This window comes from Ochlerotatus camptorhynchus, unplaced genomic scaffold (genome assembly GCF_037179485.1).
Source record: "Ochlerotatus camptorhynchus isolate MF236.1 unplaced genomic scaffold, CSIRO-AGI_Acam_v1.1 ptg000087l, whole genome shotgun sequence".
NCBI lineage: Eukaryota > Metazoa > Arthropoda > Insecta > Diptera > Culicidae > Ochlerotatus > Ochlerotatus camptorhynchus.
The window spans coordinates 2,495,323-2,513,135 of NW_027040577.1; the positions used below are offsets into that span (position 1 = coordinate 2,495,323).

A 17,813-nucleotide genomic window follows, 5' to 3' on the forward strand; every position below is an offset into this window, starting at 1 on the left:
GCGGGCATGCATTACACAGACCGTTGGATTAGCACCACTGTTTTAAAGTATTCTTCATGTTTAAATCACGATCTGCAAGTCCATGATAAAACCCAAATTATTACTTGGATGCAGCTAAAGCTTGAGTCATTTAATATCTGGACGCAAAAAAAAAAAACGGATGTATCTCGGAACCATCTTAATGAAATAAAAATGTTGTCACTCAAAGTGAAGGTCATTAATTGCACTTGGAAGGAAAAATAACGAAACAAATAATTACGATTTTTTTATGAAATCTCGAACATTTTTTCGAATACCACCCATCATATTTTGAACACTCGGTTGGCTAAGCTGAGCGGCCGTTTTGTTCCACCATCTCTTCATCTCTGGCGCATCTCAAGTCACCCTTCCACTCTTCTTCAACTTCTGTTTGACAATTGCCCAATATTTCTCAATTGGGCGGAATATGGCAGTGTGGTGAATTGATGTCATTTTCGAAGAAATCTATCCCGTGGTCTCGATACCACTGTAGAACTTCTCCGCTGTAGTGGCAGCTTGCCAAATCAGGCCGAAACTTTACAGGTCCATTGTGAGTCTTACTGTACGGAAAAATGCGTTTTTCAGCCACTCCTACTTGTACATTTTGGAATCCATAGTCTTGTTTGTCCCGAAAACCTGGGTTTTTTGTCCGCAGCTACAAATACCTTGCCAAATCATAAGCTTTCTTGCAGATTTATCGGCAAAAACGAATTTGAACTTGCTAGGGACATCACCTCAACCAGTGGCTTTATAGAACTTTTTTCCGGGGAACTCTTCACTCTTCACGTACACGGTAAAAAGTTGTCACATCTAATCCAAATGCTCTTGCACTTGAGTCAGTCTGTCATGCGCAGGGCTGGAAAGCACCTCAGAGCGTTAGCAATGCAACTTTGTGTATGCATCTCACAACACTCGACAAAGAGTGTGTGGTTCTCTCATTCACTTCACACACTCTTTTCCAACTAATCTGTGAGAAAGCGATCCACACAATGAGCGGTACACTCCGTGCGGCGTCCGTGCGCAACAAGCGTGTAATACAACAAGCGCTAATGTCTTCTTTGAATTCTTTGCAGACTTTGCTTACCACGACTGCATGCATAGGTGAAGAAGGGCATGAAAGCATGATGAAGAAGGGCATAACAGAGAAGAATTTTGTCTTTATGCTGTGTTTCCCATTTGCAACCCTACACTGAGTGGCGCTCTTTGTGTCGGAGCCGTCGGAACGATGTCTACACATTGAGCTTTCGTTATTTCTGGGTGTGTGTCTGTGTGTCTGCTTTACACTTGCGCAGGGTGAAAGACAAGCAAACTTTGTGTTTGCTTGATACTCACTTTGTATATTTAAAAAAATCAGTACATTGCGCACATTGAGTGATCAGATGACAGCCCTGGTCATTAGAGTGATGCAAAATTTGAAATTTTCGCTCCACAATACTTAAACGATTCCAAATCGGATCCTGACTAACCTCTCAAAATTTGAACCCATTTGGTGAGAAACTGAGATGGCACAAACCATTTGAAGTTTGTATGGGAATTACTATGGTAAAACCAAGATTTTTGTTCATGTCTATCTAATAATTCACCATATCGGTCTGCTTTAAAAGCTTTCAACTGTACTTGTAGGAAATTTTCCCAGCTACAACTTTGTTGAAGACCACTTTTTGATTAAATGCAAGGATCGAAAGTTTTCAATGGTTCAATGCGCTGATGTCTTATGATCATGCTCAATCAACTGCTCAGCAGGCAACATTGGTGTTTCTGGGGCGTTGAATAGTACACAAAAATCATGGCTACTATGTCACACTGCATAATACAGTGTTGCCTACAGAGCAGCTGCTTGATCATGTCATAAGTTTACCAATCTCTTAAATAATTAATAACTTTCTCCTGTCTCGTTTTACATAGAAACGATCTTCGGTAAAGTTGTAGCTGAGAAAATTTTCTATATGAATGGCTATCGAACTGTTTCGCAGCTCAATATGGAAAAAGACTAGAGAACAATGAACAAAAAGTTGAGATTTCCCATATTAATTTACATGTAAACTTCAAATGGCTTGTGCGAAGTCTGTTTCTAACCAAATGAGTTGTAACTTTGGGAGGCTAATCAGGATCCGATTTGAAACCATTTAAGCACTGTGGAGTGAAAAAGTCAAATTTTGCTTCAGTCTACTGGTCATGCAGCACTACGAATCGAAGTGATTTAACATTGATTTTCAAGTGATTTGCGTTTTGCGACAAAGTGATTTGTCGTTGAAAATATGTACTGCATAACACCTTTAAATCAAAGTGATTATCATTTGAATTGGCACCACTGTTTTCATCCATTGAATTTGATTAGGAAATGGCAAAAACGCACATACCAAACATTACTCGCGAAATGGCAACTCAAAAACAAATGAAATCAAGCGAGAGAACGATATTTCTCAATTTTCACCCAAAATAATTTGCATTCTAGAGCGTGAGTATAACGAAATTGTTGCTGCATTCAATAATAGCACAGAGAGCAGACGTTGAGGCTCGAACAAAATTTATCTAAAAACACGTGTAAAGATTCCTATTCGACTTAAGCGCCAATAACAGCTACTTCCTCACTTAAAAATCCTCTTTGGCAACCTGATGGCGCTGGCGTTGCACAACTTACACTAGACACTAAGTGCTGGTAGCGCCAAGTGGCAATTTTCAACTGAAAATTTATCGATACTAACGCCAAATTGGTCGAAAGTGGACAATTTATAGACGAAATCAGGAGATGCTAGCACCACGCAACGGGGATGTTCCCACTTATGTTTACACAAGTTTCTGACCGAAGTTGGGCGTTTGTTCTTCGTGATAATAGTGTATTATTCAGATAAGTTCTATTACAAAACATTGTTCAACTAATCAAATTTATTGCTCAATGTCTCGTCTTGCTTCTACTACAAGCCTTGCAATGTTGTTCAATATCACTTGGAAACATGTGATCTGGGTAGTAATATGATACATGTTCTATGGTCATATTCTGAATAACATATAACAAGGCTGATCGCTTCAAAGGGATTTGCAAATCGAATTGCAAGTAGTGCACATTCATCAGCAAATCACTTTACATGAACATGATGTTTTTTACCGTGTACGTTCCGTCGTCCATGAGGATCCATCCTTCGTACTATGTAAGAACCTCATTGTACAACTTCCGAGCACGTCTTTTGGTCACTAGATTCTGCTTCAGTTTGGTTGCTTACTGGCCCGAAAAGATCGAAATCCTTCTCGCTGACGAATCCTTCTGACGGTGCTTTGGCTGGCATTGAATTTCTTGGCGATATCATAATCCAACAGCCCTGGGCTTGCCCTAATCGTTCTCAACACCTTCAAATGTAGCTTCCGTTTCTACGACGCTTGCTATGATCCTGCCGATCGATAACGAAAACATTTGAGAACGTTTCACACGGTCCATTTAGCCAATTTCAACGACTTCGCGATTTTCGAACCTGACCACGTCGGATTTTCCAAGTGGGTGTCCAAAATTAATTTATAGCTTCTTTTAAACAAAATGAATCGTGACATTTCAAAACAAACTGCTGTCAAAACATTCCAGATCTGACCGCTAGTAGCACTGCAGTAAAATAAATAGTGCGTCCAGATACTAAATGACTCAAGTTTTAAACTTGATAATGGTTAGGATCAATTCTACACATGGGCCTGTATACTATTCAATAGCAAGGAACCATTGGTATTATTTATCATATCTTCAGAACCAACAGCTCGATTGCAACAAAACATCGAATATTTGAATTCGCAACGTCATTAAAATAGGCTGACGTTTCAGGAACGAGCAATAGAATTTCTCGAATCATCGTTGGGACAATCATTCTCCAATCTTATCATTAAGTCCTTCTTAGACACTAATTTCGCATGCAAAATTGCAAACAAATCTTATTCTTGAGATTATCAGACATTTTCAAACACTTACAGTGTCTCACATTGCCAGACATTAATTCGAAGCGAAAACTCATTAAAACCGCACGAGCGTCAGTTTAAAGCATTTTAATGTGTGGTCGTTTAATAGAACAAAGCAAAATGAAAAATTTGCCAAAATATAAAGCAATGAATGTTTGTTTCAACAGGACTTCACATCGATAACTATCGCGTTGTGGAAACATCCAAGGAAAAGCTCGTAGGCAAATAATTTCAAGTATGTGATATGAGTTTTTAATGTTTTCGCAACACTGCCACAAATATAATGTGATTAAACACAACTACGCTCAATGTGTGGAGCCTCAACAAAACCCATATAATCTGTGTTCACTGTCGTTGCGGGAACATTGTACAAATTGAGGCCATACAGCAACAAGGTTCGTCCTAATTGATTACACACTAAATTACCAAGTGCATGGCACTAAGCATTGTGATCGATTTTCACAACCCACTTCACAGCCCACCTATAACTAACCGGCTATAATTGACTGACAGTGAAGTAATTGGCAATCTTTTGCCTCAGCTCTTGCATACCGAAATGGACGGCGGACCGCGGTCTGAAAAGCATTTTTCCTTAACTTTTACTTTCAATCTTTTTCTTCAACTGTTGATGGTATGTTCAAATGCATTTGGAATTAAGTGCAGTTCACTTGCACCGCGTGCTCAGCCCGGCAGTTTGAATTAAGCAATCGAAAATATGGCTTTGGTTCGGGCTTGTTGATTTGTTGCCAACCAAGTAGTGAGAAATCCGGATCGACCTTCACCGCCCGCACCGGTCACCACCAGTTCTGCTGGTGAACTGGAAATTGTTCACACGGGCAATTGCTGCTGCAACTGCGGGACGGTGGAAAGCATTGGGAGCTATTGAATTGATTTTTGTAACGGTTTTTTTCTGCAATGGTGAGAAAATACGATCGTTATTAGTTGATTAAGGAAACATTGAATCCACCAAGGATATTCAAATATTGACATACTATAATTAACGGAGAAGCTAGGATTGATGGATTCGACTTATGTGTAGTCAAAGCTCAACAAAGGCGGGAAACGGCGTTTCATGACATTCAAACTTGTAACATAAAATACACATAAATCTAGACCAACAATTGAAATAGGCGGAACAACCAAACGTAAACAATGGCTTTAAACGCAAATTCCTCAAGAATCAAAGCACATCCAAGCAACCTAACACCATCATCTGATAGAGCAAACTTTCTTTATCAAATGGCATTGTTAGTTTACGTGGGAGTGTTTTGATTCTCGAGAATTTTGTGTTTAAAGCCATTGTTTACGTTTGGTTGTTCCGCCTATTTCAATTGTTGGTCTAGAAATATCCTAAAGCTTTGTGTTGCCTTCACTCTTCCAATTAGTCGAAGTTTACCACAAACTAGCTTATTACTAAGCAGGCGATTGGCTTTCTCTTGCTACTACTGTTAAATTGTATCTACTGATAGATACCGGGGAGTATTTACATGGTAAATATACATATGACATTTACATATCAAGAACCCGTTTGTTCACAAGGTGTTTATTACTGTTAGACCAGATTTTTCACACGGGCGTAGAATCATGAAAAATCTTAAGATTTATCAATAAGCTAACATAAAAATTTCGAATAATTTTTAAAACTCCAAGATCTGGAAAGTTGTTTGAAACCTCCGAATGCAAAAAAAAAAAATAATCAGGGATTCAGAATCGTGCAAATTTTTTGAACGCCACTATGACGCAATCCAACTAACAATCTAAATGCTTGGAAGATTTATTCTTATTTAATCATTGTTTTATCATAGCATTTTATCATGTGCGAGGCAGCTCCCATACTTGGACCCATCATTGAGTTGATGGGTTCAAGTGTGGGAGCTGCCTTCCTGGCGACGGTAGCATTGGTACTCAGTACGGAAAAACAAGATCGACGGAAAACACACAAAAATGTAAACTAATAACATACCCACTTTTGATGATGGAATGTCACACACATCCAAAACACATGAGGACCCTAAAGAATGAGTAAGCAATAAAAAAAGGGTGGGGTTGCACTAAATTTCGAGGCATTAGAATTATTTGTTCAGCTATGACTATTTTCTTTTTGACGTAGGACTACGTCTGTGGTTTCTATTTGGGTGTACACTTTGTGAAAGCCGAAAATGGAACATGTAACAAAATTATGAAAGATTTTGAACGGTAATAACTTAGCTGCCACTGGACGAATTTCAATAAGTTTATCACCAATCGATTAGAAATATATCTACGCATATGTTAAATTTAAGACTTTATCATTTTTTTTTAATGTTACTATTGAAAATTACACGAATGTAAAACTGTTGCTATGAAAGTTAAAATTATCACCGATTGCCTGCGAAAAGCGATTTTTCTAACACAGATTTCAAAATTGAATTCCACCCGGTCTCACCAAACGGTGTTTATACAATCACCGTGTGGTGGTATTCTCCAGTACACAACTAAAGGCTCCCCGCAAGCAGCTAGCTGTCAATGCTGGCCTTAACCGTTGATTGGAATCAGTTCCAATCACCGTGTGTGGTGGTGTCCGGCTGTCGGCATCAGCAGCAGCAGCAGTGCTTTCGGAACGTGGCGTTGAACATTGTTCTCCAGTACACATCGAAAGGCTACCTGTAAGCAGTGAGCTGGAGCCCACATGAGCATCCATAGAAGGAGGAAGAAGCCGCACCGCTATTGATCGGAATCAGTAGCTATTCGTGAGTCCTTGTGGGCCATCTATGTCTAGCGCGAGAGTATAAACAGAGAGAACCCCGCTCAAATTCCTATTCCTACATAAAACACAAGCTCCTGCTGCAGTTAACAAATAATATGTATTATATAAGAACACGTAGTCCTACGTCACCATTGCGTACAACCCCATAGGGCTTTTCGTTGTAGTTTTTTATATGTTTAAGGACCTTTCCACGTGTGTCATTCAGGTCCGCCAGCTATGACTATGAAAAATCAATTTTTTTTTAAATCTCATCCCTAAACAACGTTTTTAGAATTACTGCCTTACAAAAGTGTTTTTGTTACATCCTGGCTATCATTTGGATGGTGCGCACTCAATTTTCAAGGCAAAGTATTATTTTTTTGACCACCCCAATACATATCCACCATCCAGAAGGCCTTGATAACACATGTTACCGGATGATCAGGATCTCGAGATATATCACATTATGGAAGTCTATATACTAGCTGGGGCTGCCATGTAGCAGACCTTGGTAAGCTAAACAACTTTTCCGAAAACAGCAATTTCCCAGATAGGCAGCACCTCGAGTTATAACACACAAGGTATTGTATATCTGAACAACTTTTCCAAAGACAGCAGTTTCATAGATTGTCAGGATCACGAAATTTAGTAAACGTTAATAATTTCACGTGTATACTTGCACCACATAGGGGTTGGATTCTTATTTGATTTTGGCTACACGAACAATTTTCCCGAACACAGGAACACTCAGATAGTCAAGATCTTGAGATATAATCCACTTTGAAATTTTGCATGTACAATACAGAATTCTGGATGCAGGATTTGGATATCTGGAAATCTTTGCCCAAAATTACATTGTCACAGACTGCTAGGATCTCGAGATATAGCACACCTTGAAATTTCACATACACGCTAGCGCCGCTTAATGGCAGAGTTTTAAATAATCTACTAACCAATCGAAAGGTTTCGAAGACAGCAACTTCCCAGCTGGTCAGGATCTCGAGATATAGTATGCACTGCACACTAGCACTGTGTATGGTGGTAGAATTCTGTACTTTACCACAGACAGCAACTTCCTAGATGGCCAGGATTTCGAAATATCCACACAGTGGTTGTTTTCATATCAGTGAATTCGGTGGATTATCGATGTTGTTGCTGTTCATGATGTGTAACAAACATACTAATCGATGATCTCAGTTGTATATTTGTCATGATTTTTATTGCTAGTTTGTTTATTATCGTCACATTTTTATGATTCCCTGAATGTTCCAGGTACCAACGGAGAAGAATTACATAACACCAGATAGGAATTCAAGGAATTGTCAGCCTTTTTTATGTGTCCAAAATAGCATTGTCCAGACCCGTAAATGTTGCAGGTGCCATCAGAGTCAGTCCCATATAGTCCCATGAGAATTCAAGATCACTAGAGAAAATATTAACTTCGGCCTAATCGCCCATGTTTGACCTATTGGGCAGAGTTTTTTTTATCTAGTTCGTTTATTTGGAATATTCAACCACGTTAGCTTTACGGAGCCGATAATCCATTGTTCCGAGCAGAGTGAATAACTTTGATTTCGATGTGAACGATTCATTTATACGATTGGCACGATACTTTATTTTAACTATTTATGTTTGTATTACTTCTGCGTGAAATTAACGATTTTAAATAGTTGAAGATGCCAAGTTTCAAATAACAGACTTTATACATTTTATACGATAGATGAAGAGATGAAAGTATAGAGCTGATAGGTCCGTCAGAGTACGGGACTGTGAAAATTGTATACAGAGAGTAAAAAGCGAGCAAGGACTTCTTTGAGGAAGGTACGAATCGGGTTGTTCATCTCTCTTTACCAAACTCCCCAGTTGGAGAGGGATGGTGAGGGGTAACTTTGCTCTTGGTATCATTGTTTACCCTGATTAAAGCCTGAATTCATCTACCTGTGGAGAAATCTGACCCTTCTTGTTAATTTAAATTCCAATATAAATGCACAAGTCCACTTTCAGGCAAGACAAGTATAATCATTTCTGAATGATAGGAGAATTAACGTCAATCCAAGCAGTGTTTGCGCTTTTATTATCATTTTCTCAGCGTCACGTCTTATTACTAGATAGAGCTGGAATTAGAACGTAACAGCTTTTGTAAACAATGACTTTTCTCGGTGATTTCTAGAATGTCCAGGCTCGCCCACGCAAATCAACATCACCAACGGGTAGAGGAATACTTCCTCTGTCCGATGATTATATTGGTTTGCGTTGACGTGCCTTTTATTCCTGTACACACTCATTTGATTATATCTCATAAACCATCCATCCAAATCCTTTAATTTTCTGAACAAATTTTTTAGATGGTTATTATAATAACTGGAAAACATTTCAGGTCAATATCTTGGAAAACAATAAAAACCGAGCGGCATAAAAAATAGTTATAGGGTTGTAGCCCAGAGGGTTCCAAGCACTTTTGAGCAAAATCCAAAAAAGGTTTTTTCTTAGAATGTCGAAATAAGCATCTGGGCAAAGTTTGGTTGAAATCGGTTACATTGACCATAACTCTGTATGCACTTGAGCTGGAATGACCCATATACAATAAATACTAGCATGATTTTCGTACATCCTCTGTTGGCATTTCCTACGAGAACCGTAAGGAATGTTCTTAGAACAGCTTGTCACGAATATGCAACTGTTAAAACAGAGTCAATTTTGTCGTACAATATCTTCATAAGATAATTGTATAAATTTAATGAATTAACAGGAATATATTTACTTCAATAAATTTGCTAAAAAATTTCATAAAATTCCATGGGATGAGTTGGGTGTATTTTTTTTTCCAATTTATGCATCTGTTTCCTACAACTGATAAACACTGAATTTATTGTATATACTCCTATCGTAAATCAAATCAGACGGTTCATTTCAATTATTGGACAGTAAACATGTAACTGATAGGATTGATGTTGCATCGCTGCCCCTGTAAGTGATTCTACGACCTGCAACATACGTGAGTGCTTCGACTGGTCGGTGCGACCAATTTGCGGAATTCCCTGTACCAACACATCCAGCAATGTGCCTACAAATGTTTCGCACACTGACATGATCACCTTAGAGCAGTCGATTAAAATGCTGCACAAAAAGAGCAATCAAACATCACTTGTTATGAGATAAATATATACATTATCGGGGAACCCTCATCACCTTCGGAATCACGTAACCCTTGGGAATGGGAAAACCCTGAGCTCCAATCTTGGAAAGGTAAGGCCATGTGCGCACGCCTAGTTCATCAACTTCATTATGTTTTTCCGATAGTACTTACATGGTTCCTTTGGCTACTGTCATGTTAAGATTCGATAGAACTTGATTTGGTTTTTTCTTGGAGCCGTACTGTTTGAACGCATGCCGCACAGATACGGCATTCTGTTGCCTGGCCCACATTGTCCCTCCATCGTCAATCGTCGCTACACTCGTCTCGCTGCCTCTGTAATGGAGAAGAAAGGGGTAACAATTATAAAATTATTATTGATGTTTATAAAATCTGTACAAGCTACAAAAAGCATAATACCCTGATATTCGCCATTCAAAAGAAAAGTGAAACGATCAAAGTTACCCTGGGTATTTTCAGTAGGTAGGTACATGGCATTAACAAGCAATTACAGCGCACCCGCTACATGATGTAGTGGGGCTTCAATCTCAAACTACAACGAATAAATAAAACTTACGAAGCCAAACATTCACCGAGAAACGAGGAAAAACAATCTGACCGCTTGCACTAGTCGAAAATAACAAAAACAGCTATAAATGTTAATCTCCACGTCTCGGTCACTTGAAGCGGCGACCCCTTCTTATGGCAATAACACTCTGAATTACAACCCAACCGGTTGACCACCGACTGTGTGTGCAACTTAAAGGGGCGTAGGGTGCAACAACAGAGCCAACTTACAGCAGCGTCCTTGAAAGTTCATTGCATTTCGATTTTCTTCGCAATATTTGCTCTACCAGTTTCGCTCTATTTCACAATCTTGCTGAGCTGCTCGGTCGCTAGGTACCAACCTTAGCCAGCTCCATCGACCGATACACCGTCGTCGTCGTCGTCATCGCAAATGATGGTGATACCCACACTACATTGAGGTAATAATCACTGCAAGAAGTAGCAGGTAATGCTTCCCTCTCGCGCTCTGCGGTGCTCACCTGCAGCGATGGATGTTTTAATTTACTTTTCCACTGCCGCCAATTTATGCAATCCTGTCACACTGAAGACGGATTGTCAATGGTGAGGCTTTTGCTGCCTGCTTGGTGTCCATTTGTGGGAGGTTATGCTTTGAAGGTGGACGCATCTATGATTCATCATCTAATAATGCACTGCATGGTCACGCGGAAAGGATACGCTGTATTACTTCAGAGGGATGACAGTAACGCTTATTTTACTTCTTAATAAATGTAAGTAAATTAACCAGGGAACTTTAATACAACATAATCAATGATTATTTGGGTCCATAAACAAAACATAGTAGGGTTGAATACTTTTTCATCCGCAACAAAATATGTACAAATTTCTCAGCCGGATGTTGTATGTTTCCAATAAAAAATGAAAAACAGAAGGTTTGTTGGTGGTCATTAGAGACGTTTTTCTTCTAAAATACTCATTCTGGTTGAGAACTTGGAGGATGATCGACACTGGAACAAATGAACGTCAGTAAAAGTCACTACTCAAGTAACCATCAAGCCCGCTAATGCATTATTTAAACATTTAAACCCATATATTAGCCTTATATTGCAGAAAGGGCCTTTATAGAGTTATTAACGGGATATGCACTATGTAAACTATCCACGGTTTATCGCAATCACAGCATTGGTTTTTTTAAACGCACCATACCCATTCGAACAAATGCCAGACAGCCTGGCTCATCAGACCAAGTGAACAATAGATCACGTGCAGTTGAGGTTATACCGGGTAACAAAAGAGAATGCAGCAACAACTGTAGAACAAAACGTATGAAGGAAAACTAATTCATCTCTGGAGCTCTGGAATGCGACCAAAACGATCGACTGCTCAAACTGTTTACGGTGTCTCTGGTAGGATAACATTATTATACACAAAATCAGAATCGCTGAAACACCCATAAACGAAATCTTAGGTACCCCTCTTGCTTTCTTTTTTTCTTGATTTGTTTTCCGTTGATCTTGTTTTCCGTGCTGAGCACCACACCTGGACCTCTCAACTCATGAACCGGGGACCCTCGGCTTTACTGATCAGAGATGTTATGTTATGCCTCAGAATATCCTGGCGGCGCCGACTGGGATTGAACCCAGGCCTGCTGGTGTGAGAGAAAATCACGCTTACCACTACACCACCGACGCCGCTAAGGTGCCCTCTTTCGTTTGTGACTAGTTTCAAAATGTTCTATCGGGAGTCATTTTTCCTTTCATGTTTTGGGCTTCAATGGTCGAGATAGTTCAATTTAGAATGAGATTTACACTGCAAAATACTAAAAAAAAAAACAGAATTGGGAGAAAATGCTATACTAATATCAACATGAAGTTTGACTGCGATATTTTTTAAGATAGAGAAAGTTGTTCCTTTGGTTTGTTTTTTCCGTCGATCTTGTTTTCCGTGCTGAGCACCAATGCTACCGACGTGCCAGGAAGCCAGCTTCCACACCTGGACCCTACCTATCGACCCATCAACTCATGAACCGGGGACCAACGGCTTTACTTCCCATCCGAAGGAAGGCGTGATCAGAGATGTTATGCCTCAGAACATCCCGGCGGCGCCGACTGGGATTGAACCCAGGCCTGTTGGGGTGAGAGGTTATCACGCTTACCACTACACCACCGGCGCCGTTAGAGAGAAAGTTGTGAAGAAGATCGATTGATAGTTCTGCTAGAGAACAGCACTGTGAAAATTGAACAGAAGATGAAATTGAGGGAAGGGCCATTAATGCGACAATACCAATCAAATGCGCTCTTTTTGTTATCTAGCTCATAATTTGGTGGATGAGGGGGTTTTATTAATGTCCCCAAATCCACAGACAAAACTAGCTAATAAATCATCGCACTAAAGCTTTATGTTGATATTAGTATAGCATTTCCTCCCAACTCTGAAAATCGTAAAGTTCACGTAACAAAACTGTTCGATTGAATGTAATAAAAAAATAATAAAAGTTCTAGATAGAACATTTCCATACTAGTCTCATATGAAGCATAAGCTTTCGTTTAGATAGTGTTTCAGCGATTCTGAATTTTTTAAAGCAATTGTTTCATCCAGAGACACCGTGGGCACACCATGTTCTAACAAAAGTCACTACTACACACAAATACTGACCTCAAAGTTTTCCTATCAATATATGAACAGGTCCTTGCGGTACTGCTGATTAAAGGCATGTTAGTAGTAGTGCAATTGTGTTAACATTAACAATACTGGATAAAGGTTTGTAAGTACTAGCAGTGCTGAAATGAAATCTATTGAAGGCTCCGGAGTCCGGACTATGAATTACAGTTACTTGGGTTGTTTGGTTTCATTTCAAATGAAACAAATTTTCTTGACAGCAAAGACAAACTACGAATTCAATGTCGTGTTTTCTATCTGGATCTTCCTTTCTTGTTGAATACAGTGTGAATTGTTTCAAATTACCCTAATTGTTGCCAAAGCCTGACAACACCCAACCGAGATGTGAAATAGAAATACATAATGTTTTATGTTTTACCGCAAGAACAAATTCTGCAGTGTGGTCGCCAAAGGCAGCAAAAAGTGCTCTACAGTTCAAACGTCAAAATAAACTTTTAGATGGCAATCTGGGTAGGGCATTTGAGTATCCTTAAAGCTTTCCACTTAAGTTCAGCTGTTAATACAGCGGAAGATTAGATGGTAATGCAGGATTGAACCCAGGCCTTCTGGGGTGAGAGGTAATCACGCTTACCACTACACTACAAGTGTTCGTGACGAATAAGACGATGGACTCGAAGCTGTACAAGGAAGAATGCCTCAAAAACCACGTACTACCTTTCATTATAGCCCATAAAGGTCCCGTGAAGTTTTGGCCAGATTTGGCGAGTTACCACTACAGTTGGGAAGTCATCCAGTGGTACCGCGATAATAACATAGATTTCATCGATAGAAACATAAATCTACCCAACTGCCCGCAGTTCCGGCCCATCGAGAGATTTTAGGCAATAATGAAGCGGAAGCTTAAGAAAAGTGGAAAAACGGCTCGAGACGCGATTCAGATGACCAAAATGTGGAACAAATGTGCCAAGGAAGTTGACTCCGGAGATGTGCAGCGTTTGATGGGAGGAATAAAGAAGAAAGTGCAAATTTTCATTAGAAACGAAGAGAAATGATTTGTTTTGATATTTTTTCCTACCTTTGTTTTGATGTATTATCCTTATTTGTACGCCAATCCGTTACCGAGATACAGATGATTTTATTATTCTGGATTCTAAATGGACACAGCTTTACTTAATCTTAGCAAAACAGATCTTCGGGTAATAACTGGTCTAATGGCTGGCAGATATCCCAAACAACATTGCAAGTTTTATCGCGGTTTTATAGCATTCTACAAGTCTTAATCATGGTCTACAGAACCCTCATAAAACCTAAATTGTTACATGGGATCACTTTAATAAAATTGGGAAAATTCAGTTTAGCGACTGTCTTTTTTGTCATTTTGAAAACGAAACTACTGAAATAACTCTCTGCTCTGTTCAATCAAAGAATGCCAATTTAGTACCCTTTGAAATTTGGCAAAGAAATCCCAACCGGGTATTAGACTTTATAAGTTGAGCCTAGGTGGGGCTGCATGCTATGTCAATCAATGTCCTTCACACCTTAATTAGGGGCATGAAGTAGTTCGCCTCCTCGTGATGTGCCCTGGAAACGCTAATTATCGAACCCAAGGGAGAGATATTGCGGCTAAACGAACTTCCGCAGAGTAGGGACGCTGGAACCCCATCCAGCTCGTCTCAGGAGGTTGAGAAGCCCTGCACAAACCCTCGTTGTGCAAAGGCAGGAGTGACGCCGGGTTCTTAGAGTGCTTAGCACACGCAGCTGGTAAGCGGTCACATTTGTCCTAAGCTGCCCTGTTGGACAGTTGGCTGGCTATCACGTCTGCTCTAGAACTCGGGCGAACAACGAACAGCGAACAACAAGAGAAACGCCCTGCACAGCTGCTCACTGTGCAGTAGCGAGTGTCACGTCGGACACAACACCAAGTGATGCGCCATAGCGCAACCGGCCCCCTCCCATGACGTAATGCTTTCAGGCGGTTCCGGGGAGGGCAAGGGCCTAGAGCACAGGGTAAGGTTTAGTGGGTCGGGAGAGCTATTTCTCCCATCCCCACACCCTGAGTTATCTTCTCAGGAGTCTGGGAGCAGATTCCCCCCTGTATAAAAAAAAACACACACCTTAATTTATTTATTTATTTGTCTGCATCAACACGCTGTGTAAAGCCCCAATGATGATTTAAGTAACTTATATAGGTAAATCAAAAAATAAAAACTAAGAATAAAATACATAAATAAAACACACAACCATTCACGGTTAACTGTGCCAGAAAAGAACGATGAGAAGTATCTTCGTAGCAGCTGTCGAGGCATATGGAATCGAAGATGCCCGAGACTCGATTGAACACTCGTTGCAGCCCACCTATTGCACCGTTCATGCCATAGTTTGTGCGCTGAAGTGGCAATCTCAGCATAACGTTGTTACGTAGCGCACGGGGTTGGACGTTAATGTTGACTTGCCCCAAGATTGCACTGCAATCAATTCTACCTTGTAATGTGTCCGCAATGAACAGGGCCCTAGAGGTGTCTCTTCTAGTTCGGAGAGGCTCCAGATCAATCAGCTGGCAACGACTTTCATAGCTGGGCAGATGAAATGGGTCTCTCCAAGGCAGCTTCCGCAGAGCGAATCGAAGAAAACGGCGTTGAACGGACTCAACTCTCTCAGCACCATTGTTGTAGTTTGGACTCCAGACCACAGAACAATATTCCAGAATGGATCGCACCAAGGAACAGTACAGTGACTTCAAACAGTAGATATCGGAGAAATTCTTTGCTATCCTGAAGATAAATCCCAATGTCCTAGACGCCTTGTCGACAACGTACGAGATGTGCTGCTTGTACGTAAGTTGAGAATCCAGAATAACACCCAGATCTTTCACATGGCTCACACGGTCGATTACAGTGCCGATAATTTTGTATTCAAATGTGATTGGTTCCTTCTTCCGAGTAAAAGTGATCACTGAACACTTAGTGGGGTTAACCACCATTCGGTTCAAATTACACCAGCTGGCAAAGGCTTCGAACTGACGTTGAAGGAAGTGACGATCATCAATCGAGTGGATTCGTAGGTAGATTTTAAGATCGTCTGCATACGATAGTCGTGGGCCTTCGATGACCAAGTTCACGTCATTGAAGTAGAGTAAGAAAATCAAAGGTCCCAGGTGACTTCCTTGAGGTATTCCTGACGTAGCTAGATAGATATTGGACCGGTTGTCACCAATGGCAACCATCAGTTGCCGATCAGTGAGATATGAACGAAACCATCGCAAGAGGTTGCCGCTGACCCCAAGTCTATGCAACTTGGCAATCGCGATGGCATGGTTTAGCTTATCGAAGGCAGCTGACAAGTCGGTGTATATGACGTCTGTTTGAGTCTTCTCTGCCATGCTTTCCGTAAGATACGATGTCAAACACAGCAGATTTGTGGAAGTAGAACGACCGGAAGTGAAGCCGTGTTGATCACCACTTAGATACTGCTTACAATGAGAGAGTAGAGGCTCCATGATGACTAACTCGAATAACTTCGAAACTGCGCTCAACCACGTAATTCCACGATAATTTTCCACATCCCGTTTGCTGCCCTTTTTGTGGATAGGAAACATATGTGCGAATTTCCAACAAGATGGAAATGTACCACTCGAGATGGACAATCGAAATAGGTGAAGCATGGGCATCAGCAAGCTGGCGATATGCTTTTTGAGGAATACGGATGGAACGCCATCGGGTCCTGGATTGAAGGACGACTTGAGTTGTGATGCGGCAGTGGAAATCATCTCGACGTTGACATCCATCGCACCCAGTGTTTGACCGTACAGTGGAACATTACTAGCTGCTAGGGTAACGTGTTCGTCAGTTAATCTCTCATTCGTGAAAACACTGGCGAACTTCTCAGAAAACAAGCGACAGATCTGCTGAGGAGTGGAAGCAACTGCTCCATTCAACACCATTGAAGAAGGTAGGCCGGATTCCTTGCGCTGCTCATTTACGTAATTCCAGAATGACTTCGGGTGCGACTTGAGTTTCCTCTGAATCCCTCGTTGATATCGCGAATAGCATCGAGGGCTAACTCGCTTGAACTCATTATGACAAGATGTGATTTAATGTGTCGTCAGATGGGTTTTGAGCCAAGTCAACAACTTGCCACTTTCCAGGGTGTAGTTATAACATGTCCAAGGTGTACCTGTAATGGATGTACTGACTTAAAAATTACTATTTTTACACGTGACGTAATTCATATTCGACGTAAATCAGTGTTGAAAAAGTTCACCAAAACTCACTATGACTCGCGTTTTTTTTCCTTTGGTGAACTTTGTGAAATATCGTGAACTTTTCCAATGCTGACGAAAAACAAATTTGTCATTCAAAATAAAGTGTACCGAAACCGAAACATAGGCAACTTGACGAAACGTGCGTTTGATTGAATTGTTTTTTCGTCTCTTTCAACTGATTCTTATTTCATAAGGGCCGCTTGCATGTGTCGGTCTCAGGGTACTGAAATGCACATGACTTTTTCGTAGTGTATAATAAATGTACTATTATACACTCGATATGACTACTCTTTGCACTTTTTATCGAATTCTCATGTGATTTGAGGTGTCATCAAGCCACTTAAAATAGCCGCTTAAATCTTCCAAGTACCACCGTTTAATAAGGAAGGACCAAAATCGCACCTCACATAGTTTTAATTGGTCTCCAATTGACCCTATCACTGCCAGACACACACTTAGAAATAACTAATTTTACACGTGACGGAATCCATCTTTGACACAAAATATTAGATGTAAACAAACATTTCATGTAATATTAAGTACTCCGAGACTGAAAAATTCGTTGCTTGACAAAAATTACGTTTGATTGAGCTATA

The 17,813-nt window shown here is 40.4% G+C and overlaps 1 protein-coding gene across 2 annotated transcripts in view; it reads right to left on the minus strand.

Moving 5' to 3' along the window:
- The window catches only part of snu (snustorr), a 247,798-nt gene that overhangs the window by 26,229 nt on the left and 203,756 nt on the right, over window positions 1–17,813 (minus strand). For both annotated transcript variants that reach the window (XM_065218487.1, XM_065218488.1), the window contains one exon: window positions 9,987–10,148. In XM_065218487.1, coding sequence (XP_065074559.1) covers window positions 9,987–10,148 — 162 coding nt within the window. The remainder of the gene's footprint in view (window positions 1–9,986; window positions 10,149–17,813) is intronic.